The sequence below is a fragment of the Cottoperca gobio genome, chromosome 24, assembly GCF_900634415.1.
Source record: "Cottoperca gobio chromosome 24, fCotGob3.1, whole genome shotgun sequence".
Lineage (NCBI taxonomy): Eukaryota > Metazoa > Chordata > Actinopteri > Perciformes > Bovichtidae > Cottoperca > Cottoperca gobio.
In genome coordinates this window covers 7,759,727-7,784,618 of record NC_041378.1, presented here as the reverse complement: position 1 = coordinate 7,784,618, position 24,892 = coordinate 7,759,727, and the positions used below count along the sequence as shown (strand labels likewise).

Here is a 24,892-nt window from a genome sequence, read left to right as displayed (position 1 = left end):
AGCTCACATCGTCCCAGAGATCTGTGGTGTGTTTCCCTTTGCTTTCCAAAAACTTTCATTTCATTCACACATTTAGATACTTCCTCAAATGTCTTTTCCCGTGGTTGTGCCATGCATTGATTTAATTACCAAAACCGGCGGGCCAGGTATGACAGACATATGATATTTTCTCGCAGGCCGGATATAATAATAATAATAATAATAATAAATTGTATTTGTAAAGAGCCTTTCAAAGCTAAAAGCAATCTCAAGGCGCTAAAATGCAGGACAAAAACAACAACAGACATAAGAGGTTAAATAGGTCATAATTGCCTTGAGTTTGACACCCGTGCAGTAAACACTGAAATATGAGATAAATAACGTAAGCGTTTAGTTTATTTAATAAAAGAGCACCTGTTCAATGCAACGCTGATACCGCTATTAGTACTCGGAGACGTGTTATTCTTAAAAAAATGCACGCATAAAGTTGCGTTCAAATTGATTAAATATATGGCTCTCAAGGAAATACATAAACAAATATTTGGCTTTTATGGCTCTCCCAGCCAAAAAGGTTCCCGACCCCTGCTATAAAGCATCATTTGCTGTAAAATAAATCTTTGCACACACAAAAATGCATGTAAAAGACTTGAATTAAATTTGTTTCCTGACATGCTCCTAGTCACATTTTGTTGTTATCCTTTTATTTAATTAAATGATAAGAGGGTTAGCTGATGGTAATTGTGTCCTACAAACAGGCTGCCCACACAAAGATTATCTTATTTTATTAATATTTATTTTGTTTAACCGGGTATTCCTGCAAAATTCCAGATAAGATTCAAGACTACACTAATATTATTAGTATTATTAGTATTATACCATTTGTAGAATTAGATTCCCGTGGTTAGGATTGTTTCTGACTTGATCCAATCAAAAAAAAAACAAAAATCTAAAACGTTGTAAAGTAAAAGTGTGTATTGGAAAAAAGATAGATGTTTATTATTTCCAAAAACCACAACATGTTTTAATGTTTGTTAACGTTTAGCCTTTCAAAAAGAACATTTTCACTGCTCTCCCACTTATCACACACAAAGGGAGGCACGAATTGAAGAGTTATATTCATCAAAGAAAGTTAATTTCAATAAAAAGCTCACACTTGAAGAAATGTTTGCAGTTCTATTAAGGGTTCAGCTGTCACTGATGTACCGTGAGTTGCCAACGTATAGTCACACGGACAGACGGACTAGTCTAGACATCACGTGGCAGCGTCATGTTACATTTTCACTACAAACAGACCCCACCAGAGTATACTAAGAAGCAGATCTGGAGGTCCATCTTTTTGGTGGTGTACGTGCAGTTATTGTTTTCCCTTCCAGGGTTCAAATGAGCGTGTTCCACCAGGCTGCACTAAATGGGGAAAATACACCAGAAGTCGTTAAAACCTCACTACCATACGTAAGGCGTGAAATCAATCTTAGTCTTTCTCTACGATTCTAGCTCAGGCCCACCAGTAAGTGTTTTACTACAATGGTGCCACACACATGCACACAATAAGTAACAGGAAACCTTATCTTAACAAGGCCATCGTTCCAGGTGGACTATTTGCTTTGTTTGGATCGTGTTCAAGAGGCCGGTGTGTAGGGCCGTCCATATCAGAGGCGCTCTGTCTTTGAAAGCCCCAACAGTGATCCCATTACTCAGTACAGTGTTGCTGTTCAGACATAAAAACAGTCAGACTCACTTCTTATTCCTGTGATTCTTTAAAGATGTGAATATAAAGTTGGTTCTAGAGCAAATTTTGTCAAAATTATATTGAACATTATACAGAAGATACAAGCGATGAATGTAGACGGGTGACCGGCTCAAGATTAGGTCAGCCTATGTCGGCTATCACCATTAACCCCACTACCTATTTTAATTTATCTTTCAAGTGCTGCTTCTACATTTGTTGGATGGTGCAGAGGATTATTAAGTCTTTACCTAAAGAGCACAAACAAAAGATGGGTAAAGGGGATGGAACATTTATTTTTTTTTTTTGAAACTATCCACTTACATTATGATTGTATTGTAATCTTAACATGCACTCAATAGATTATTGTTGTAGAAAAAAAATATGGAAATCTGTTTTCTCACAGTGACATGAAGCTGGATTCGGAGCAGACATCGGGATGGAGAAGTTCTTCAACATAAAATGTCGGGCTTCAGGCCTGAGGCCAAATGCGGTGGTGTTGGTTGCAACAGTCCGAGCTTTAAAGATGCATGGCGGTGGCCCAAATGTAAGTTAACAAAACACAACAGACAACACTGTGATGTGTTTGCATTGCATTGGATCTGCGTCTGTCTTTCTTCCTGTCCATAACGTTGCCTTAGAATGTCATAATGTGGACTTGTAGCATTGCTTTCACCCACACATTTTCTCTGATATTGTATAATTAAACAATTATTGGCATATGTTTTTAACAACTTAAACTAGCATGTCATGAAATTTGATTAGTTAACCAGTTTATACAATCACTGAAAGTTATCTTTGTGCATATCCATCCGCTATATAAACAACACATGTATACATTGTAAGACACATGATAAGGTTGCATGAAAGTTTCAGTGCCCTTTTTATGGACTAAATTCTCCTCCATGTGGTCAAATAAATGTGCCCAAAAAAGCGAAACGAGCTGGAAAAGAAAAAATATGTGGCTGAATATGATATAATACTGAAGTTTGTGTGTGTGTGCTTATTAGTTGTCTTACTGTGTTTTCAGGTTTCGGCTGGCGCACCTCTTCCTAAAGAGTACATTGATGAGGTATGAACCATATAGTACACAAAACATTATAAGCATAGCCACTGTGACAAAAAGTAAGCAGAAGGGAGATGTGATAGATGGATACTTTATTCATCCCGAGGGAAATTTAGGATAAGAATAATATAATAATATAATAATAATAATAATAATAATAATAATAATAATAATAATAATAATAACATCCAATCATTACATTTAATTTTACATTTTTGTCCAAGGCGACTTAGTATGGGAGAACTTGGTAAGGTTAAAGACAGTCGGGCTGCAGTAGAGGTCGCATGGCACATGTAGGTAGTCCAGCCAGGAAGGAGTTGCAGTAGTCAAGGCGTGAGATGAGAAGAGCCTGGACTAGAACCTGTGTCCCCTTCTGGGTCAGTAAGGGACGTATCCTCCAGGTATTGTAAAGTGTGTATCTGCAGGAGGGAGCTGATGCCTTAAAGGCATTAAAGGGCAGTTGGTCATCCAGTGTCACTTCTAGATTCCTTGCAGTCTGAGTCGGGGAAACAACCGAGGTGCCAATGTTGATGGTAAGGTCTTGAATGGTAGAGCCCTTCCACGGAAGGAAATGCAGTTCGGTCTTGTCGAGGTTGAGTTTCAAGTGGTTTGCGGACAACCACTGAGCGACGTCAGCCAGACAAGAAGAGATTTGTGCCTCAGACATGGGAAAAGACTGAATCAGTTGAGTGTCATATGCATAGCTGTGGTAGGTGAAGCCATGAGAGTGAATGACGGAGCCAAGTGAATTGATGTACAGAGAAAAGAGGAGGGGACCCAGGATGGAGCCCTGAGGAACACCAGTGGTGAGTTGACAAGGGTCCGACAGACCCTCTCCAAGTTACCCTGTTGGTGCGGTCCTTTAGGTAGGATTTGAGCAGAGAGAGAGCGGTTTCTTTAGGAGATGGTTCGCTCTTGCCTCTTTTCAGAGTGTTTGGAAAGCAACCAGTTGTTAAGGAAGTGTTGATGAGATGGGTGAGAAAAGGAAGGAGGTCACGAGTAATAGACTGGAGAAGGTGAGAGCGGACAAGTTCCAGAGGGCAGAGGTAACGAAGGTTGGAACTTCATTCGGAGAGAGAGGGGAGAAAGAAGTTAGAGTGGGAGGGGAAGTGATGTGGATGGTGAACAAGTCGGTAAATTGGAAAATGAAGAGCGTATGTCATCTCAAGTAGGTGAGAAAGTGGCATGGTAGAAGGGAGGAAGGAGGTGGGGGACTGGGGGGATCAAGGAGGATAGAGAAGATGGAGAAGATTTATTTGGGGGTTGGAGAAGGAGGATTTAATTTTAGATTAAAATAAATTGCTAGAGAAAGAGAAGAGTTTGAAAGGCAAGGAGGTTGTCAAGGTGTTTTTGATTTCAACCATTTTCTTTCAGCTGCCCATAAGATGGTTCTGTCAGTACGCACTGAGTCACAACAGCCATGCCCCTAACATTCGCAAGAAGGAAAGATCAGGATAACTCATGGAGATGACTTACTGCACACCTACACATTGGTGCAACACAGTTGGCACAATATTACATATCACTTATCAAATCCTTTATGTTTGGTGTGTTGCCAAGTATATGTAGCATTAGCCAGGAAAAGCTTGGTAGTTGAGCCATTATTTGACACATCTATAGGGATTTGTGTGATAAAAGGGAATTTCAGATTGTACGTACGCTAAGTTGTATTCTCTTATTAAGTCCCCACCTATATGCATACATACTTCCCCCGCTAACATGGTTAAGAGCTCTTATTTGATTAACAGCCCAAATAAAAACCTTTGCATGTGGTTTCCGGGTTTGTGGTTCTTCGCCAAGTGGAAGTGGGATTCTTTCGGTGTGTGTGTGTGTGTGTGTGTGTGTGTGTGTGTGTGTGTGTGTGCATGCACGTGTGCATGCACGTGTGCATGTTCATATCTGGCTAAAATCACTGGTCAGGTTCAGCTGAGTAAATAATGAAGCAGTATAAGTTAATTGTGAAGCCTTTAACAAGAACCAGAAGTACTGGGGAAAACAGCCATGGAAATTAATTTATTGGCCCTGTGTGGCCTTACTGCGCTGAGCCGGGGGCTACACACACACACACACACACACTGCAAGATTGGATTACTGCAGTCAAACTTTGAGTATCTGGCTACACAACATTCTGTTAATGTGCCCTGGAGTAACTGGACTTCTGCACATAGTCTTGTGTGTACAATGTGAGAATGATAAATGAGTAGTAGGACACTACCAGTCTTATTCTATTAGGGTTAATCCATAGCAGGATAGGCAGTCGCTCCAAGCCATGCCGTGAACGGCCGGCGAGCAGTCAAGCTGTTAAAGTTTATTTACAATGATACATTTCTGACCTTTGCGTTGTTCCTTCTGTCTCTTTCTCCTCTAGAATCTGAGTCTAGTTGCAGGCGGTTGCCGCAGCAATCTCAGGAAGCAGATCGAAATAGCCCACCTGTTTGGGGTACCAGTTGTGGTGGCGCTCAATGTCTTCATGTAAGATGCATGCAGACACACACATTCACAAAAACATAACCTAACTTGAGTCATTTTCCTGAATATACAGTCAATTAATGGATTTAAGAGCAGTGGTGGGTAGTAACACTTACTCAGTTACGTGTACTTGAGTACATTTCTTTTAATTAATGTACTTCTAAGCAACTCGCTACTTTTGATACATTTAGCTATAAATATTTTTTAGATTCAGCTGAACTGGAACGCACAGCAGCGATTGTCCGACAGCGAGAGAGGAAATAGCCTACTTGCCAATCGTAGCACAGATGGAACAAAGGTGTAGCCCTACCTCCCCCACGACCTTCACTTGACTACAGTTCAAGATCATGGCAGAAGATGAAACGTCTTCTTCAGATGAGGCACATGCACATCCCTGGCACAGCATCAAGACCCCTGTCTTTCAAATTACAAGGAACAACGGTCATATTATGTGCCGCCTACTTTGTCAACGTGAGGAACTGTTTGAACGTAATGAACTGCATCAAATGAGGTTACTTACTAGATTTTCTTGTAGATATTTTTTTACTCTTAAGTGAAAATATTCTTCTTGTATTTTTACTTCTGCTTGAGTCAATATAGTTATAAACCATTTTAGTTTACTCTACCCATTACTGCTAATGAGTAGTAATGGGATAGTCCACACATTCCTTGCGCCCACAATGGCACCATTTTGTTAAGTTCATTTGCCATGGCCAACAAGCACCGCTAACAATGTTTCCCTTGGTGATCTTTTAGGACTGACACCCAGGCAGAGATTAACCTTGTGTGTCAGATAGCAAAAGAGTGTGGAGCATCTGAAGCCGTGCCATGTCACCACTGGGCGCAGGGAGGCCGAGGTTCCTTAGAGCTGGCCCAAGCTGTGAATGAGGCTGCTAGCAGAACCAGCAACTTCCAGTTCCTGTACAACATAGAGGTGAGAGCAAATACTTGAGATGGAAAATCTGCATGTTATGTCTTAATTGATAATAATAAAGGTGTTAAATTACGCAGTTAAAAATAATAATCTCACAATGTTAATAAAAGTGAAAAATTCTTTCTTCGCCCATGCGACACCATTCCACACAGTTTCATGAACATTGTGGGCCAGTAGTTTTGTCCGTAATCCTGCTGACAAACAAACCAAACTCGAAAACATAACCTCCTTGGCGGAGGAGGTTAAAAAAAGGAATGCAGTGTATGGTCAATTATTTAATTTGCACTGTGTAGCCCTCGTTAACCCTGACGTCACACAGACGTTTATTCACTAAATCTAATTTCCTCGATTACTCCCTTTAACTGGAGCGCTCATGTCTTTCCCACCTTTTTCTAATGCACTGTTTTTTCCATAGATGCCGATAGTGGAGAAGATCAGAACAATCGCCCAAAAAGTGTATGGAGCTGATGACATTGAGCTGACCCCAGAGGCCAAGGCCAAGATAGATTACTACAATCAACAGGTGAGATCACTATAACAAGTGACTCGCACACAGAGAGCAGCTCATCTCATCTCTCTGTCTCTTTGTGTCTCACTTTCTCTGTAACTTATACACACACGCACACACACATTTTAACCACTTTTCTTTCATTCTTTGTCCTATAACCAGGGCTATGGTTCATTGCCCATCTGCATGGCCAAGACTCACCTGTCCCTGTCCCACATGCCTGACAAGAAGGGTGTACCCACTGGATTTGTTTTGCCAATCAGAGATGTTCGTGCTAGCATTGGGGCTGGTTTCATCTACCCACTTGTGGGAACGGTACGTAACTGGGGGAACTGCAAGGTTCCCGTCGATCCTTAAACGGTCTTAAAAGACATTACATTTATTAATAGTTCAAAAAAGGCCTTAACTGTTATTATAGTGTCGTAAATCCATCTGTCGAAAGTACGATTTTATTAATTTTATTTCTAACATTAAAATCTTTGAATAGTTACTACATAATAGGTAACATCTATTTTTAATATATTTAATGTCACGTAGGTCAGGATGGCGGAACCAACAACACTCGTATTTTGTTCATGGCCGGGATGCTCAGAGCAGATGCTCTGTCTGATAGCTAACCACAACATGGGGATCTGCAAACTCAATGAAAAGTGGCTCAACCAAGATTTGTGGCATGGCTGAAACTAGTACCTGTCACAGTATACGATGCACAGTGTTTTGTGCAGGAAGTGGTTTTCAACGTCTTTTCACTGCTCCTAAATGACCTAAAACATCCGTTATGTCAGGTTTAAAGAAAAATGTGGAACATGTTTTTGTCTCTGTTGCCTGGGTTTTAGGTTTCAAAGCATTTATGAATGAGTATTTACTGCACAAGACATGGAAAAATAATTGTATAATCTGGGTTCCGTCCTTTATCTTGTTGCTGTAATATCCAGCTCCAGCGTCACTGATGACTCCAGCTGCTCACTTTGATCTCTCAGGGTTGTGGAAATTAAGTTTGGTTATACTAATTAACTAAACTAATTAAAAGCCCAACTTGTACTTCTGGGAAATCCAAACCTCTGATATTTTTTAATGATGATGATGCTGTGGTTAGTTGCTGTGAGGTTGATTCACGGACTCTCCCCTTTCTGTCTAGATTATTTCTAATTTCAAGCGTCTCTCAAGAGCTGTGACACAGTAGAGACTTTTTGTTCACGCTTTATCCATATCTCCATATCCTTCTTCCTCCCCCTGAGTTTGTTTTCCCGACCACCACATTACTGAGCTGGTTAGAGGTGCGCTGGGCTAGCTGGAGCCTCTTGGTTGATGATGGTCTGGGCAGGAAGGAAGCCGCTTCCTGAGCGTTTTGCCTCCTGCTGTTTCAGCAGTGTGCCCTGAGGGATGGACTTTGATACGGCGGGGCAGAGGTGTCAAACACCGGGCATGCTGGGAAGGTATGGCAACGTCTGTCCAGTCTCCCAACCCTTGCCTTTGATCTGCTGTGGCCCGCGGAGCTGCTGTTACGTTGACAACCCTTGAACTGTGACTCCTAATGCAAAGGAAGTCTCCAAATTGTTCTTTGAACTCTTTGGCTTAGCCTCCGCCAGACTGATCCAAAGACATTTTCAAGCCTCAGCGAGACAATGTCTTTTATAAAATGGTTATTTGTTTAAACATCAAGGCTCTCAGAGTTTACTGTCCTCTGCAGTAGTAGTAGATGCCCACTAGAACATGAGTATCATGTTTCAGATTTTTAGGAAAGGATTTTGAAAGGAACCCTCGAGGAGAAAATGTGGGCGAGGCAAGTAGAACAGAGTCCAGCATGTAAAGGGGTAAGGACTACATGGACTTAAAGCAAAGATTATTTAATTAGATTTGATTAAAAGTTTCATGTGTATTATCTTCGTTTTTATAAACATGACTGTTTCATAATACAGTAATAATTTATTATTCAATGAAATCTGGAAAACATTGACAAACTCTGTTCTCAGGGAATCTCACCAACCAAACTCTTGAGGCGGTAAGGGCGTGAGTGTGAGAGGAGGGGAGGTTCGGAGGGGGTTAAGGGTCTTTACAGGGTGAAGAATCAGGAAGGGGCTGATGTCATTCTTCAGATATGTGAGGGAGGGGTCGCATGCAGAACAATAGATCTCTTTAGAGTTCGAATCCCGTTAGAGCTGCCTCCACTGCAGATTTATAGAAACCCCCCCCCCCTACATGGCTGGATATTCCCCATGGTTACAACTGGCTAATGTTCAACAAGTTGTAGATCGGTTAAAGGACTGTGATTACATCTTTAAAAGAAAGCACACATGAGATTAAAGTAGACCTTCATTTATGTGGCTAACTTAATGACCCAGAGACCAACACGCTCAATAAATCCCGGCATGTTTTGATCTCTGAAACTGACCTGTACTTCAACTGTAGTTTTTATTTAAGTAACCGCAAAACTGGAGCAGAGATAAACAAGTTACTGCACCGAAATTTGAGCATCAACACCTGTCTGTTGTGTGACTGCCAAACATTTATTTAGCCTCACTTAACCTGAGTCCTGATCGAGACCTGGGAGCAGAGTAATTGTCTGACGTTTACAGCTTGTCACTGAAGTTCAAATTCACTCGCGCAGGTGAGAGTTCAAACTCGACCGATGAACTCTTTCGATCTCATCAATGTCACTCCACCTTTCTAGTTTCATTTTCACAATTGTCTCACAGCAAAGAATGCCGCTTCTTTAGATGAACATACAGCCCAACATGAGGATCATCCGTTTAGCTTTTTATTAAATATTTACTCTCACACTTGCTGTTATTTCGACATTAATCTCCCTCTAATGGTCCATTAATCTTAAATGGCACCGTTTTATAATCTCCTCAATCCTCTTCTGTGCCGTTGTTGAGCGAGACTCTCCTCCAGAATCAGTGGGGGGTAGATATCCAGCTACATTGTCTCCTCCAGGGTTTCCCCTGACAAAGAAGCATTGTGTTTGGGCATAATGGAGGGACTTACTTGGCTGAGTGGAGTTTCCAACTTTAGCCACGGAGTGTTGTGTGTTTTTGCGACTGCCAACTTGTTCTCAGGCTGGAGAGGAGGACCAGCAGAACAAGCGCATCTATTGTTGCTTTCAAAACCTTGACAGTTAATCTTCACATTTGAGCATCTTTTGATATTTAAATGTGCAGCCTGATATTTTATGGTAATTGTAGCTCATTTCTGTGGACGGAAGTCCTGTGTAGAAGTGTGAAATACGATCAGTATGGCCTTCTTCCAATCTTCTTCCATCAGCTGATTGTAATTACGTATTGAAGCAATGATTATTTTAATTTGGAACATTAAATACAGTTAGCCTGAGTCTCATCTTATTGGACATTTGTAAAGGTGCTGGAATGAAACCATATAATAATGGGAATCAGACCGGTAGTAACTCAAATGCTCTGCCATTTGAATTTGTGAACAAAACATGGCGCCTCAGTTACAACATTGACACGGAATCTAAATGTAAATGGATTTAAGCTGCAGATTGTATTGTCAGTTTTCTCAACCAGGCTGTCTTTAGCTTTCCACCACCTAGAGCAGCGCACGTTAACACATTTTAAACTCTATTTCTTTTAATGCAGTTTAGTTTTTTGTAGTGATTATTCAACAGGGAGAGTTTCATGCCGATCCAACCGTAGATTGTGCTTCAACAGTCACCTAACATTGTGAAGTGAATTTTATTTCTGGGACCAAGGACCCCAAACAGCTGCTCCTAATGAGCAATTTGTTAGTGACATCATGCAATAGATTTCAGACATTGTGATGTCACAACTAGAAGAAGCAATGAAGTAATCCCTCTGCCATCGTTGTTCTTAATGCATCCATTAGAATAAATGGTGATGCTGAATTCCTTATAATTCTGCTCATAGTCTGAGTCATCTGTGGTAAAAGCCTTATTGATGGATGTGACCAGAGCAGTGTCGTGTATCGGCCAACGATAAGAGTGAGCAGTTAGCATCCCCTCTGTGGGATTATGTAACCATGTACTCCTCATTTTGTTCGTTCGTTTACATGCAGACCTGCGTTTCCTCCGACAGGAAATTGGCTGGTCACTTCCTCCTGTCTCATTTCCAGTAATGGGCCCATAAAGCTGGCCCTGAGTCAGAAGGAAGGAGGCACGCGAAGAATGTCGTTCCCCGTCTAATGAGCGAGATTATTTACTTTTCAGCTTGGATGTGAATTGTACTGTGCTAACCAATTCTTTCCTTTTATTTGCCACACAGCGAACACGAGAGCTGCACATTTATTGACTGGAAACTTTAGATTCGGATTAGTTTTGGCACGCAAACCAAATACAAAAACCAAATTGGAGTTATATGTAGAGGAGGGCAGTCTCCAGTACCCCAGCCTTTCAAGTATCTTTTGTTATCTATATTTTGACGACAGTGAGAACAAAGCCACCATTTTCTATGGCTGAGTTCATCGCTGCTAAAGTGGAGGTTGTCAACACATTGATCATATGTCTGCGCAGAGTTAAATGAGTCTAGATTATAGTCATTGAACCTGTAGGGGCTGATCTCATCTACGCAAAGGTTGATACCAAGTCGTAGCCGATTGTCTTTTAGTGTAGAACAGCTGTGTTGTGGCCAAGACTTTAATACGAGGTTTTAGTTTTTATCTAGATTGTAATCTTAACCTTCTTATGTGGTTCTGATGTCACTGACATTTTTATGAAACAAAAATATGAACCAGCTGCAAAAAAATGTTTCTCTGTCAGGTCCATTCATTTAGCTTTAAAACTTTAAATACATGCTGCGTTTTTTTCTCCCAGTACGGATATAAAACAGACGATGTTGTATTACTTCAATTCGTGCAATGATTTATTTTTTCATGTTTATTTGACATATTAAATGTGGTGAACAATAACCAGTCACCGTGTACTCCCAGTAGACTGAAGCGCACTAAATGGGACAAAACCAGCACAAGAATCTGAAAAATGTTGTAATCATTTTTAAAGTTGAGTATGATTTTTAGAAAGTATTTTGGTTTGGGGATCTTTTTTTATAGCCTTTTTAAAATGATGCTTTATTGTTGATCAGTTTGTGGGTGGTTTTTTTTTTACGGTATGTTTTTGGACTCAATAACCTGGAACAAAAGTTACATTAAAAATATGAAACAAATTGACATATTTTAACTATCCTGAGTCCTTTCCTCTGCTTTTGTTGTTTCCCTCAGATGAGCACCATGCCTGGCCTGCCAACCCGACCCTGTTTCTACGACATTGACCTTGACCCGGTCACAGAGGAGATCACAGGGCTCTTCTGATCTTGCTTCAATTAAAGATATTCTCCTCTCGTACACATCAACATAAAATATTCCATAAACCAATCCAGCCATTTCAAGGAGCTTCTATTGTGTCATGTTACACATTTTACAAGCAGCCGTTCGTTGTCTCTACAACTAGACTTTATTCCCTCCATGGTGTTTTTAGTTCACTACCTCATTCACTCAGTGCCACGGCTCCAGTATGTGAGGCTACACTTTACTCTCACTTGCACACACTTAAAATCCTCATTCGGTTTTTTTCCCAGGATCCTCATGTCGACGCATGCACCTCAGATGCATCCATGCCCCGCATCTATGACAGGAAATGTCTTTACTTCCCAGCAGCCCAGACTCGCTCCACATTACAGTAACGTGTTCTGAGGGGGAGTAAGATTAGAGGGGCATTAGCATTAGTGTAATATTCCAAAGATGACCTTCTACAGCCATATTGTGTATATCTTATGCTGATTGTGTACTGCATGCTTTTGACCTCTCTTTGTGATGCTTTCTGAGTATGGAAGACACAGATTAAGTCTTAAAACTATCTTGAATTGTACTTTAATGCTGTATTTTAATCAACTTCTAATTTCCTTTTGTGAAAACTTACTCAAATGTCTTATAACATTACTACAAACTACATTTTTTTATACTTTTTAATTCATTTTAGAAGCTTTTGAATTGAAATATGCAGAGTTTCTGTATTTATTACCCAAATTACACCATAAGCCATTATGGTGTTTATGTAACCTCTATTGTCCTAACCTGCTGGATGCTCAAAGTCACTTATATTCTGAGAGATATTGTTCAAGCTTCACATTTTATTTGCTGATAAAGCCTGAAATTGTTTAAGCAGATGAGATGCATACTGATGCTGCTTATTATCAGTTTAGTTACTTTAATGACCTAAACGATGGCCTTTAACGGCTCATAAAATGTATGACATATGCTGTTTGAAAAGGCACTTGTGCTTTTCTCTAAAGGTTAATGCCTTATTAACTAAAGTTTACTTTTTTAAGTTGTTATTGGAGGTGGTCTTAATTCCTCTATAGGACCTCTTTACATGTCACGCTCAGGTTTGTGGTTTGCCTCCAGACAGATGAATGGATTTCATACATTGTCAGCTGGCCACACTGAAATCATGTTTTTGGTTATCTGATAACGTGATTAACATCCAGTGTCTGTGAGTCCTGACCCTTCACTTGATGGGGATGGTTGAATAACTGATTGAATGAATCTGAAACTGGTGTAAGCTATTATTAATGTTCTATTGTATAAAGTCCAAACCAAACGTTATGTAGCCAGTGTGGACTCCACAAAGATTTTCTAAGTTGGTATTTGTCTCATTTACAGTATTTTAATTGGTCTTCAGAGATCAAATGTGTGCGCCTTTCAAATAAACCTTTTATTTACTCAAACTGTGTGCTTTTGTGTTTTCACACCCAGCAGTTGACTTGTGGTTCAACCCATCTGTTGTTTGGACACATGCGCTCTCTTCCTGTTGTGAACCACGGACATACTTCAATACAAACCTATTTTTGTGCTCTCACTCAAAACAAAACAAAATATTCACAATTTTCTTCATTCTTTCTACCCGAGTGAGCCTCAACTCCTTCAGGCCCCCTCCTCCTGAAAGCCCCCTCTGCAGCCCCCCAGGGTGCAGCATCTGTCATTATGAGGGGTTTAGGTTTGCAACATGGAGCCAACAATACTGTACATGTGTGCACCCGTGTGTGTGCCTGTCATAGCTGACATTCCACACCTGCTAAGTCTGTTATTCTCCGTTCACCAGGCAGGATCTGGCACTTTAACTACTGTGTGTGAGAGTGTGAGAGAGAACCTTCTTGTTTGGAGTTCATGACAGATTTAAAGACCAGGTTGATGAGAAGGGGGGGGAGGCTTCGTCATTGCTTTGTAATGTGCTGGAAAATCCCTGTTTTTTTTCATGTTGGAGTTGTTTATATGAAGCTTCTGTCTTGATCTGCTTAAGCCTCCAGATGTTTGAGCTCTCATCTCTCAGCACTCATATTTAATAGACTAACTAATTTCAGTACCAAGGACAGGTCCCTTTTAATGTCTGTGTGAATGTAACTCAAAGAGATGCTGGAAAACAGCTTGAATGAGCCAAGGCTGGAATACCAACCAGGCTAAGCAGACAGCTGCTCCTCGGGCCTCAGCCCTCCAAGAGCCCTTAAAGGTCTCCGATTCACTGTGTGAATGTCGCCTTTTGTTAATTTGCACTACAGTACAATATCAAGCGGGTGTAGTGTTCCAGTATAGGAGTACTGGATGGTTTCTGGGTCCTAATGCAAAATATAATGAAACTCTTCTGTGTGCACTGTACTTGATTTGTGAGTTTGTTAAAGCTCATTTTATCGGAGTTTGCTGCATGTTTTACCCTCTATATGTCCTCTCTATCTAATAAAGGTCAAAAGAATATCTTCAAAAATAATGAAATATTGATGTAATGTTCATAATACACATATGATAATATCGTTTGAATAATCCAGCACCATTTAAATCTTTCGGTTTTTTCCCGTTCTGATTTTGTCTCCCTCCCCCAACAACCCACACACACACACACACACACACACACACACACACACACACACACGAGTGTAATTCATTTGCCAAAAAGAGATGTGCCAAAAGCACAAAGTTTGACTGATGGCATTATTTTTTCCACGGATACTATCGTTATTGTTCATTCTTTTGGTCACGATAATCGTGCAGTGATCTGATATGGTCTGATACAGCCCTAGTATTGCATAATTGTTAAACTACTTTACTCATTGTAATCCAGTTTAAGGGTGTTTAGCTTTTCCGAAAACCAGGTTTAGTCATTACATTGCAGTTTTTGAGTAAAAGCCATAATCATGCACAAATGTCCTTTTTTTTTTCATCCATCTTGTTTTGGAGCAAACTGGCTTTTAACAAAATATGAATGTGTCAACCCCCTGCTGTGTCTGAGCGAACCCACACCCACGCCAGCCAACAACCCTCAGGGTCGCATTCTTCAACTCACCCTGTCTCAGTCTGAAAAACAGCACTCTTCCCACCATTTAACTTGCATTTAAAAAAAGAAAAAGAAATGCAGTCCATTTATGTCTGGAAGTCCTGTGGGGGAATGTCTCTCAAAGTTACTTTTATCCTTCTCTGGACTTGCAGGCTGTAGCTGATGTACTGATATCTCTTGTGCCAAAAAGACATTCTTATAGTTTTACTGTCAGCTATTGCAGCCAAGTGGCTCAGATACAATCTCTCTATCATATGCTCACATTTAAGAAGAATGATTTTGACTTTTTTCTTCCAAATATACTGTGGTTAGTATTTTAATGTCTGTGGTCAGCAGCAAACAAAAGGCCACTAGTATGTGGACAAAGTCCTGGAGTGGATTCCCATTTCCCTCAGTATGAGAACAAGACAGAAGTGTGAAACAGTTGATGGCGTATGTTACTGACCCCTTCCTCCTGTAAATGTGTGTGTGTGTGTGTGATCACACTTTGTGCCTTTAATGTGTCGTTGCATTACTGTTTTTGAGCGGAGGCCATGACATATCCGGTAAGGCTTTCACTTTAATGAGAACCTCTTTCTCCCTTTTTACTCCACTCCTCTATCCCCGCTCCTCTCTCATATAACATCAGTGTTTCTGTTGATGGGCCTGCCATGCTGAAGGTCTCAGTTTCCTGTCTTGCAAGCAGTGGCGGGCCATGTATTTCACACCTAGGCCTTCAGTGATGTCCTACCTGAATTATTCCACCTCTTAATACCATCATTATGACGCCATGGCTCTAGAAACTATACATTTAGACAGAAACGCAGTATAACCGGGCGTTGCATCACCCTAACAACAGAGTTATATTAATATTTACAAAACATTTAGTTGTAAATAGCAGGCATTCCCAGCAGTACAATGTGCAGTGCCTCTCGGAGGCTGTGAGCCGGGGGTACCGCTCATAGTTAGTGATTTGAAAGTGGCGGACAAACCCTTTTCCCGGCTGTGATAGGCTCGCTAGCGTCGGGGTTGGCCGTTCTCTTCTCACGATGTCTAGCTTTACTTGAAAGGTTCGTCTTGAAAATGGCGTTGTAATTATATCTGCGACCAAATCGATCTCTTCTCCTCCTTCAGCCATCGTGGGTTGAAAAAAAACAGCTTGTAGAAATCTACACAAATTAGCTCGTTCAAAGTTTGCTAGCTCTGCATAGCTCTGCCTCTCAATAGTGCGTATCCAATCAAAAGACGTGCACGTGCTGACGTTATCGTACACCTGCTAGCTGGCCCCGGTGTCGCCAACTCGAAATCTGATTGGCTAACGCCACAGTTTTGTCTCCGTTCACTTTAAGCTACAGGCGCCCGCACTGTTGACCCTGAAGGCCTCAGGGCAGATCTCTTGGACCCTGGCAACACATGATGGCTGAAATATGATTGGATAAAAGCTCTAACATAAAGGCCAGACCTCCAAATCTCCATCTGAGGCTGGAAGCAGCGCAACCAAGAGGAAAGCTGTGAAATGTAGAGAATAGACTATATGGGGAATAATTTAATACATATTTGTGGAAAACATATATCAAAATTAAATTTATATTCTGATGATGTTTAGGCCAGCAGAGAAGGCCTCGGCCCTGACGGCCCACCACTGCTTGCAAGACACATTTGATTCTGTCATTTTACAACAAGAGCAGCTTGTGTTTCTTACAAAATTGACAACTAGTCTGAGATCATTTTGTGCAATAAGGGTGATGAGAAATTGTATTGATGAGGAGATCTGGGTAAAAAACATTCTGCTTTACGTTTAAGTTTAACCACAGTGCTCTACTCCGCTGCCTCCGCAACACAGCTCGAGTTATGAATGACATTTTCCAGAGTAATATTGTAATATTGTCTTTGTGTGTAATTAGGACAAGAGTTAAGTAGCCTACATCTTTAAGATTGTTATTGTTGTCATGTTAATTGTGATTATTTGCTAATGCTAAAACTTGTTTGTGATTGTTTTGATTAAATCTTTAAAATGTAGCAATTTCAAAATTATGATACCCAACATTATTAACTCTAAGCTATTAACACTTTTTGTGATATTTTATGGATAATAGAGTTTTTATTCCTTTTCATTTACATTGAAAATGAAAGATTTTGAGTAAGTGCTACTCCACTTACACAAAAGAAACAGTTGTGGAATACAAACTGTGCACCTGTAGTTTGATTTGAACAACTGTAAATGCACAATTTTCTAAATGCAATATTTCTTTTGCATTGAAAATGTTTTGAGATGTTAAAAGAGAAACTTGTGGAACTCAAATTTCGTGGCCATTTTTTCAGTATAAAGTGCAATTATTATTATAGATTACATTGTTTTGTAATCCAATGGATTACGTTACTAATTACAAAAATCGCCATGTTATTTGTATTTAGAAACGGACTACATTTCAAAGTCATTTGACCCAACCCTGTTTATAAAGCTGAGTGAAATCACATGCAATATATCCAGGGAGCTGCTTGTTTATTTTATGCCTCTGATGATTGCACATTTGAAAAACGTCAGTGGAACGACTGTCTAACGAGGTAACTCAGAAAACAATGCTCAACAGAGAGTTCTTCATAGTGCATGTGCATTGATTGCGTCAGACATTTCTCATCATGTGTCTGTGGTTACTTTGACGATGCTGATGATGTTAAGTTTTATCCAATTAGATCTCCATGTGCCACTGATCCTAATGCACTCTGTTCGCAGCTAAGAGGCTGACAAAGTACTGAATTATGCAACAGTAATCTGTCAGGAAATAAAAAAGTTTTACATCACTGGTCTGTGTGTGGCAGTTTGATCTCACTTCAACTTTAAGGTGCCGAACAATACTGTGACTATCCCAAGATGTTAGGTAGTTCGTAACGTTTGACAAGTGGCTGAAGGAATTAGATGTATTACATCTAGAGAAAATTAGATTCACTATGTCAAACAGAGAGGGGCTCTTTCAGAAAATCTGGCAACCTCTTCGTAGTCTGATTAAAAAATGACCTGTGTCATTATACCTTGTGTAATAAATTATGTGTAAGAAGGTGTTTTCTTTTTTTTGGTTTGTTTTGCTGTATTGCTACTCTGCTCTTCTAAATCAATGAACAGATGTAAATAAAAAATATGTTATAAGTCAATCAATCAGGCCTTTAAAATAGTAACTTTACTTTGCATTGCACTCCTGTAACATTGTGGGACCGCAATGGCAAGTTTAAAATAAAATAAAAATCTTTGACTATCTAAAATACATCAAACCCTGACGCCTACATTACCCACAATGCACCGGAACCGTCGACAATTCGGTCGGAGATTCAGGTACGTCATTCTAGTAGCTAGTTAGGAGCCGGCTAACCTCAAATAGAGAAGAGGAGCAGTCTACATAGGTCTGGTAAGCTTCTTTCTAACTCCTCCATTTCTTTTTCATTTTCAAATGTGTAGTCCTCAGACACAACCAAAGTTACAATTTATAAGACTTCGTTGGCCTACAGCTCTCTCTTGTTCCAGGATAAGCTGCACTTATCAACCTGTCTACACGGTCTACGGTCTATATTTCTGTTTATTACATTATTTTTATACTTCCTACTGTGAACCTTTGCACGTTCCTTATACAATTTAGCAAATTTCTGCACAAAACTACCACTTATAAACTGCACAGCTCTTTCATTTTAATTCAGATATATTGTAGCCTACATATTTTTAAAGTATTTAAAAAACATATTTTTATTGACTTCTACAGATTTTCTTATAACCATGTTTTTTGTTATATACCAATACACCAAAGCAAATGTGAAAAAATACTTTGCAGTAAACCTGATTCTGATTCTGGGACATGGTGCATAAGTGGCAACAAAAATTAATGAATGCTGATTTAAGTGTGACTCAAGATAACTTCCCCAACAGGATAAATAAAATGTATTTCATAATTACTTTCAGGTCAAGTTGTGTACTCTTTGCACACACATCCAACATTTCCACCTCCCAAGATTTTATATTTCATCAGTGTGTTTCTCTATTTAAAGCGCTTGTTTGCGTTGTTGCACCGTGTGTTTGGATGTAGGGACCCTCAGAGTCTAGGCCTGTGTGTACTTGGCTTTGAGCACTCGAGTTGTAATTTGTGTGTTTTTAAAATTCCAAACAAAATGGTACGTGGCTCAACGTGCAATTAACATTTAAACCTGAACATCATTTCCCTATGAGCAAAACACACACACACACACACACACACACACACACACACACACACACACACACACACACACACACACACACACACACAGAGCAATGAAAAGAGAGTCAACATTATATTACACATTTTGAGTGTATATTTCATTTAAGACAATTAGAGCATCTAAGACTACTACTAAGTGGATAACCTAAGTCCTGCGAATGTGTGTGTTTTTGTGTTTTTACATGAACCACATCTGGTTCATGTCTCTCTGTGATACAGACCTGTCTCATTACATTACAGCCAAAATACCACAGATGCAAAGCTGGACTCAAGGGTATTTGCATTTCAAAGCAGATGTTACTTGACCTTGTCAACCACAGGAGAAAGATGGAAAGAGAGGACGGTAGAAGTGAGGGATATATATAAATATAAAATTAGCTTTACCATGTCTGAACCGCAGTGAAATAAGATTTAAGTCTTGCAATCAAAATTGTGCTTTTTCCTCTCTAACTACTACTAACTACTTTCTTATGAAAGAAATCAAATTCATTGTTTAGAATGTGTTATCATTGTACCTGCATGTTAATGTATTAGAAATATACAGATAGTCAAATGACTCCACACATTCGTAGGTGAATCTAACAATGCTTTTTTAGGCTAGATGTTTGCAGTGGATTACTCCACAATATACAGCCTTTCTTCCGAAGTGTCAGGGATTTACAGTAATTTACTAATCCCTCAGGATACTTCTTATTTCTGGTTAAGACTGATAAACGATGCTTCAAGCTATAAAGCTTTTCTTTCATATATTCTCTCACTCTGACTGTCCTCCATCAGCACCGTCTCTGATGCTGCAAGGCGTGCCGCGGCGCACTGGAGCCCCATGTGATACTGAAAGGAGGTGGAGGAGGAGGAGGAGGAGGAGGAGGAGGTGGTGTCCTGAAAGAGTTAGCTGGTCCTCACACTCCAGATCAAGGCCATCCCGGGGCGGAGCTGCACTATAGAGCTCGTCGTTTGGACGCTTTGGATACGCGCTGCTTGCTGTAACAGAGTCGTGCCATCTTGGAGGGCTGCTGTTGTTTATTGAGACCTAAATTCACCTTTCTGATTGTGCGCCATGGGAGCAGACAGCTCAGTGCAGCGGGACGGGAAGAGCCAGGAGGATGCCTCAGCTGCAGCTTCAGCCTCCGACGGGGAGCTCAGTGCGGGGGTGAACGCGCTCCAGGAGGGAAGCAGCGTCATTGACTGCAAGGTAGATCCGATACTGAGCCTTTATTTTTATTTTTAAATCCCTGCCACTGTTTTCCCAGACCTCCCTGCACAAGGGCAAACCAGAGAGAACATGTTATAGCATATATGTTCATTCAGTGGCGGTTTATTCTGCTTGCTGGGGTCTGCTGTAACGCTACTTAAGTTATTTTTGTAGTTTGCCCCTGTGTTTGCAAACATACCTGTCGTCACCCCCCTCCCCCTCCCTTCCTCAGTAACGTGCTGCAGCGCACAGCCCCCATGTGCGCCTGACGCTGTTTTTGCTGAGTAATGGGTCGTGTTGTCTGCAGTCCCGCAGTCATAAAAGGAAAGCAGCTCAGCCCGGTTCCGATTCACAGGTCACCTGGGCTCAGGGTGCTTGAGCAGTGAGGTATTATTGAATTAGACGGCAACTCATCGGTAATAACAAGATTGTTATCATGCAGCATTTTTCATGTTTTTGTTCCCAGAAGAATTAAGGTTTTACATTGTATTTTATGATTTAGTGAGAAAAATAATCATAATACATTTCAAAGACATCTGAAAGGGATATTTTTATTTGTATATATGTAAATATGTATGTAAATCACAGAAAGTCTTAATTTGAAGGGTTAACATCAAAAAACTAAAATATATAATCTTGGAAATAAAGTAATATGTGAAAATAAACAGAAGTTTGATATCATATGCATGATATACTGTATGAGCTTAATGTTATATAATACAAGTCACCATACATTTATAATTTAAAACCTCATACAAAATATAGTAGCTGTATATTAAAAGAATATATCACAATGTCCACTTACTTGGTTTCCCAGAGCTTTCAGCTATATAATATAGTAATTCCTCATTATTAGGATTTGTATTTTATCCCATCCTCTGCTGATATGTACCAAGTATTCCCAACAACAACATTTTTTTTTTTTTTTTATAAAATCAAGTCAAGTGACCATTTTGACCTCATGACACCAGAGTTTGATCAACTATCAGTGTCAGCATATTTTGAAGGGGAGACCCAGTGTATAAGTGGGGACCTTTTACCAGTCCCAGTAGCACTGACACTTTATTAATAAAGAATACCAGATTATAAACCTGTTTAATGCTCAATATTAAGGATGTGACATCTAAACTCTGACTCGTAAGAGTTAACGTGCCCTTTTCATTTCCTTGGCTGTGCAGTAAGCTGTGGTCCAGCTGCCATGGTCTGAGGGATCCTGCCGACTGCATTGTTACCTCGGTGCAAAGTTGCTCAGCATTGTGTGAATGAATATTTGGAAAGAGCCTACTAATGACTAAGTATGTGTTGCCACCTGCTCTATTCACGCCTCATATAACCTATTGGATTTATTGATTTTTTTATGGGCTGAAGGTCACCAGGTCAGATTTGGTGGCTCGTCTCTCGTCTTAAAAGGTCATCAGAAAGGTCGAATGACACTGGGGGAGACATTAAGTGAGACAGAAGGCTCAGAGCTTAAACCTTTTGTAAAGATTTGAATGAATGCTACGTTTCTTTACTGTTGTTTTTTTCTTAACGATGTGATTTTGCTCGTGTTTTTACATGCTGGCTTCTTTGTGCAGATGTTTTCCAGTGAATTGACTTCATCTGTGTGGATGTTTTGTTAAGCTGTCTGCTGTTTTCGCAGATCTCACAGCAGTGGCAGAGTTTGCGCTCACATTTGACCACTGACACTGGAATGTACGTATGATATGAAATGTTTCAAAGCAGTGATTCTGACTCGAGTACGTCTACTGTGCTTTGTGATTCCAGCTATGATGGAGAGATACAGTTTGTGTGACACAATGTCTCTCCATGTAGCAGGTTGTTAGTCAATGACTGCTCTGTCCTTGGCTGCTGCTGCCAGATTTGATACCAGTAACCTATCATAGAGTTGGTGTTGCACATACTGGAATTTGCTTTCTTTACAAATGATTAAAAACAGGTCATCAACGCCAAAGTGGAGATTTCAGAGGCAAATTGGATGATTTGACTTCATTTGTAGAAAAATCAGTTCTCTAAGCCAGCAAACTGAATGACTGCTCATGTCTTCTTGCTGTACTATAAATCCCTTTTGCTGAAATCCAAGCAGTACTTACTTAATGTACTGTACTTAAATACAAATTTGAGGTATTTTTACTTAAATATTTCCATTTTATGCCACTTTATACTTCTACTCCTCTACATGTCAGAGGGAAACATTGTGCCATATTGTATTGACGCATCATGAAAGATTAAAGTTGTTCTTTCTGCCTTACAAAAAAAGTGTTTGGAGAGTTATCAGTTCCACCAGAAATACATCTTCCCTTCAAACATCTTATAAAGGTTTTATTTCAATAAATGTTTGAGGTTAAAAAAAAAAAGGTAAACATTTCACAATGTAATAATGACATGTATAATAATATATCACTCGCAGGGGGCATTTTTCTGCAAAATGAGTACTTAATTCTTATACTTTAAGTATGTTTTACTTGATAATACTTAAGATTTTAGATGCAGAGGAGCAACATGGCCTTGGTTGTAGCACTAAGCATTTTATTCCTGAACGATCCCAGAGAAAGGGAGGAGTACGGAAAACAGCAGATTTAGCTGTGCCATGTTTCCTCTGTGAGCGCTGCACATTTATTGAAGATGAAAACAGAGATCTTGACAACATTATCAGATTAGACGTTGACGTTGTGTGAAATGGATAGATAAACTGTTTATGAAATATAGATGGTGTGTTTGGATGGTAACAGTGTTTGCTGGGTCGAAGCGGATGGAGACTTCCTGCTTGATACACAGTCAATAAATATCCTACTCAGTCCACAGAGGAATTTTAGCAATATCTCTCTCTCCACCGCCCCGCCTTCCTCATACCTCTCTGTCTCTGTCAACCTCACAAGTGCTATCAAAATAATCACTTTAAGGTCATAATACAAGCGGGTCTTTCCAGGAACTACTTTCCAGAAGGTTGTGATATTGCGACCTACAGCACAGAAAAAACATTGTATTAATGCAAAAGTTGTGATTTTAGCTCATCTAAATATTTGAGAATGTGTTCAAGACATTTTGCTTTCATCCCAAAAATGTTGCCTCTTCCCACGATCTGTATCTATTATGTACTGCATACATACAAAACAAGGATATTAAACAGTGATGTTTATGCCAATTTGGCCTTAACCCATGTAATCTGGTTAAGATTCTTAAATGAGTTTCAATAATATTAGTTTTTCATTGAATTATCACAATGAAATTACTCAATTATATGTAAACACACTTTTAGTGTCTTCCCTAAGTTTGTGGAAGACTATGGTGGGGGTTTGGGGACCCACAAGAACATTTAGTCATGAAGTAAATTTGTTGCTCTCCACATTCATTTGGCTTCGGTGGTGCCCCAAACAGCTCGGGTGCTGCACCTAAGGCTTATAATGGTAGGGAAACCCTGCACTTGATACATACATGCTGCCACTACCTCTTTCAATCTGTGTGTGTGTGTGTGTGTCTTTCCGTCTGTCTATATTATACTGTTATTTCCCAAACGTACAGCTCTTCTCTCTGTCAGAAACCCCTTTTAGACGTGACATGTGTGACATTGCTGGGTTCATCACAGGTTGTAAGTCTCTGTTTTGGAAATTGTTGAAGCTCTGCTCAAACATGACAGGACTGTTATGGATATATATTTGACATTTCTTATTTGATGGTTGATGTGGGAAGATACTTGTAATGTGTGACGCCAGAAGATTGTGTCAAAGAGTGCCAGTGTGTCAAAGAATAGCATATTGGTGGACTTTAAAACAAAAAACAAAAACATGAATATATCCGTAATTGTTTGTACGTATGTAAATAAACAGCCACGCAAAACGTGGAGGCATGCCCCAGCCTTAAGGTGCAAATAAATTAGCCTCCCATTCAATGTATTTGCTCCACATCATCCCCATAAAAGGGCTTGATGTCATGGTTCCAATGAGGATAAATACATGTTGAGCAGAGCAATCACAAACAGTTTTTCATGCCATTTGCTAAAACTGCCCTGTTTGTACTGGCAGTATATCTAATTTTATTGAAGCTTAATGAGGTACGTAATACAAGATACGTTGTAGAATTGGCAGACAGGATCACAGTGCAGGTGTTGCCTATTCTTCCTTTATCTCTCAATCCACTTTCACCCCAGCTACACACTGATACTGTTATGGAAATACAGTAAATGTCAGTGTTTTCCCACCGATACACAAATAAAAAACACATCACACATAGCCATCTGAACATGAGACCTGCATCACATGACTCCAATGATCCAACATCATGTTATGTAATGTGATGTGTGCTAATTAAGGCTGGTGCGTTCCTGTATAACGAGCTGCAGCTGATCAGACGCTGTCGTGGCTCTGATTATCCTGTTTAGCAGAGAGAGGGGGAGAGAGAGAGGGTGGAGGGGGAGGCGGAAGGGGTCAAACAGAGAATCCATTGAGGATGGGCCCGGACGGGGACAAGCCGGGGGCCCCTGTGTGCACCGGCCCAAAACAAGAGGA

General features: G+C 40.1%; 2 protein-coding genes across 3 annotated transcripts in view; both read left to right on the top strand.

Moving 5' to 3' along the window:
* mthfd1l (methylenetetrahydrofolate dehydrogenase (NADP+ dependent) 1 like) overlaps positions 1 to 13,377 on the top strand; it is a 38,023-nt gene extending 24,646 nt beyond the window's left edge. Inside the window, exons 21-28 of one of the 2 annotated variants that reach the window (XM_029425681.1) lie at positions 659 to 667; positions 2,122 to 2,252; positions 2,736 to 2,777; positions 5,140 to 5,243; positions 5,997 to 6,174; positions 6,590 to 6,697; positions 6,845 to 6,997; positions 11,873 to 13,377. In XM_029425681.1, the coding sequence (XP_029281541.1) occupies positions 659 to 667; positions 2,122 to 2,252; positions 2,736 to 2,777; positions 5,140 to 5,243; positions 5,997 to 6,174; positions 6,590 to 6,697; positions 6,845 to 6,997; positions 11,873 to 11,962 (815 nt within the window). In that variant the 3' untranslated portion in view covers positions 11,963 to 13,377. Of the gene's footprint in view, positions 1 to 658; positions 668 to 2,111; positions 2,253 to 2,735; positions 2,778 to 5,139; positions 5,244 to 5,996; positions 6,175 to 6,589; positions 6,698 to 6,844; positions 6,998 to 11,872 lie in introns of both variants that reach the window. The other variant, XM_029425680.1, reaches the window with a different exon arrangement.
* Positions 13,378 to 20,068: 6,691 nt separating this feature from the next.
* akap12b (A kinase (PRKA) anchor protein 12b) overlaps positions 20,069 to 24,892 on the top strand; it is a 39,677-nt gene continuing 34,853 nt past the window's right edge. Inside the window, exon 1 of the mRNA XM_029462909.1 lies at positions 20,069 to 20,387. Within this exon, the coding sequence (XP_029318769.1) occupies positions 20,253 to 20,387 (135 nt within the window). The 5' untranslated portion in view covers positions 20,069 to 20,252. The remainder of the gene's footprint in view (positions 20,388 to 24,892) is intronic.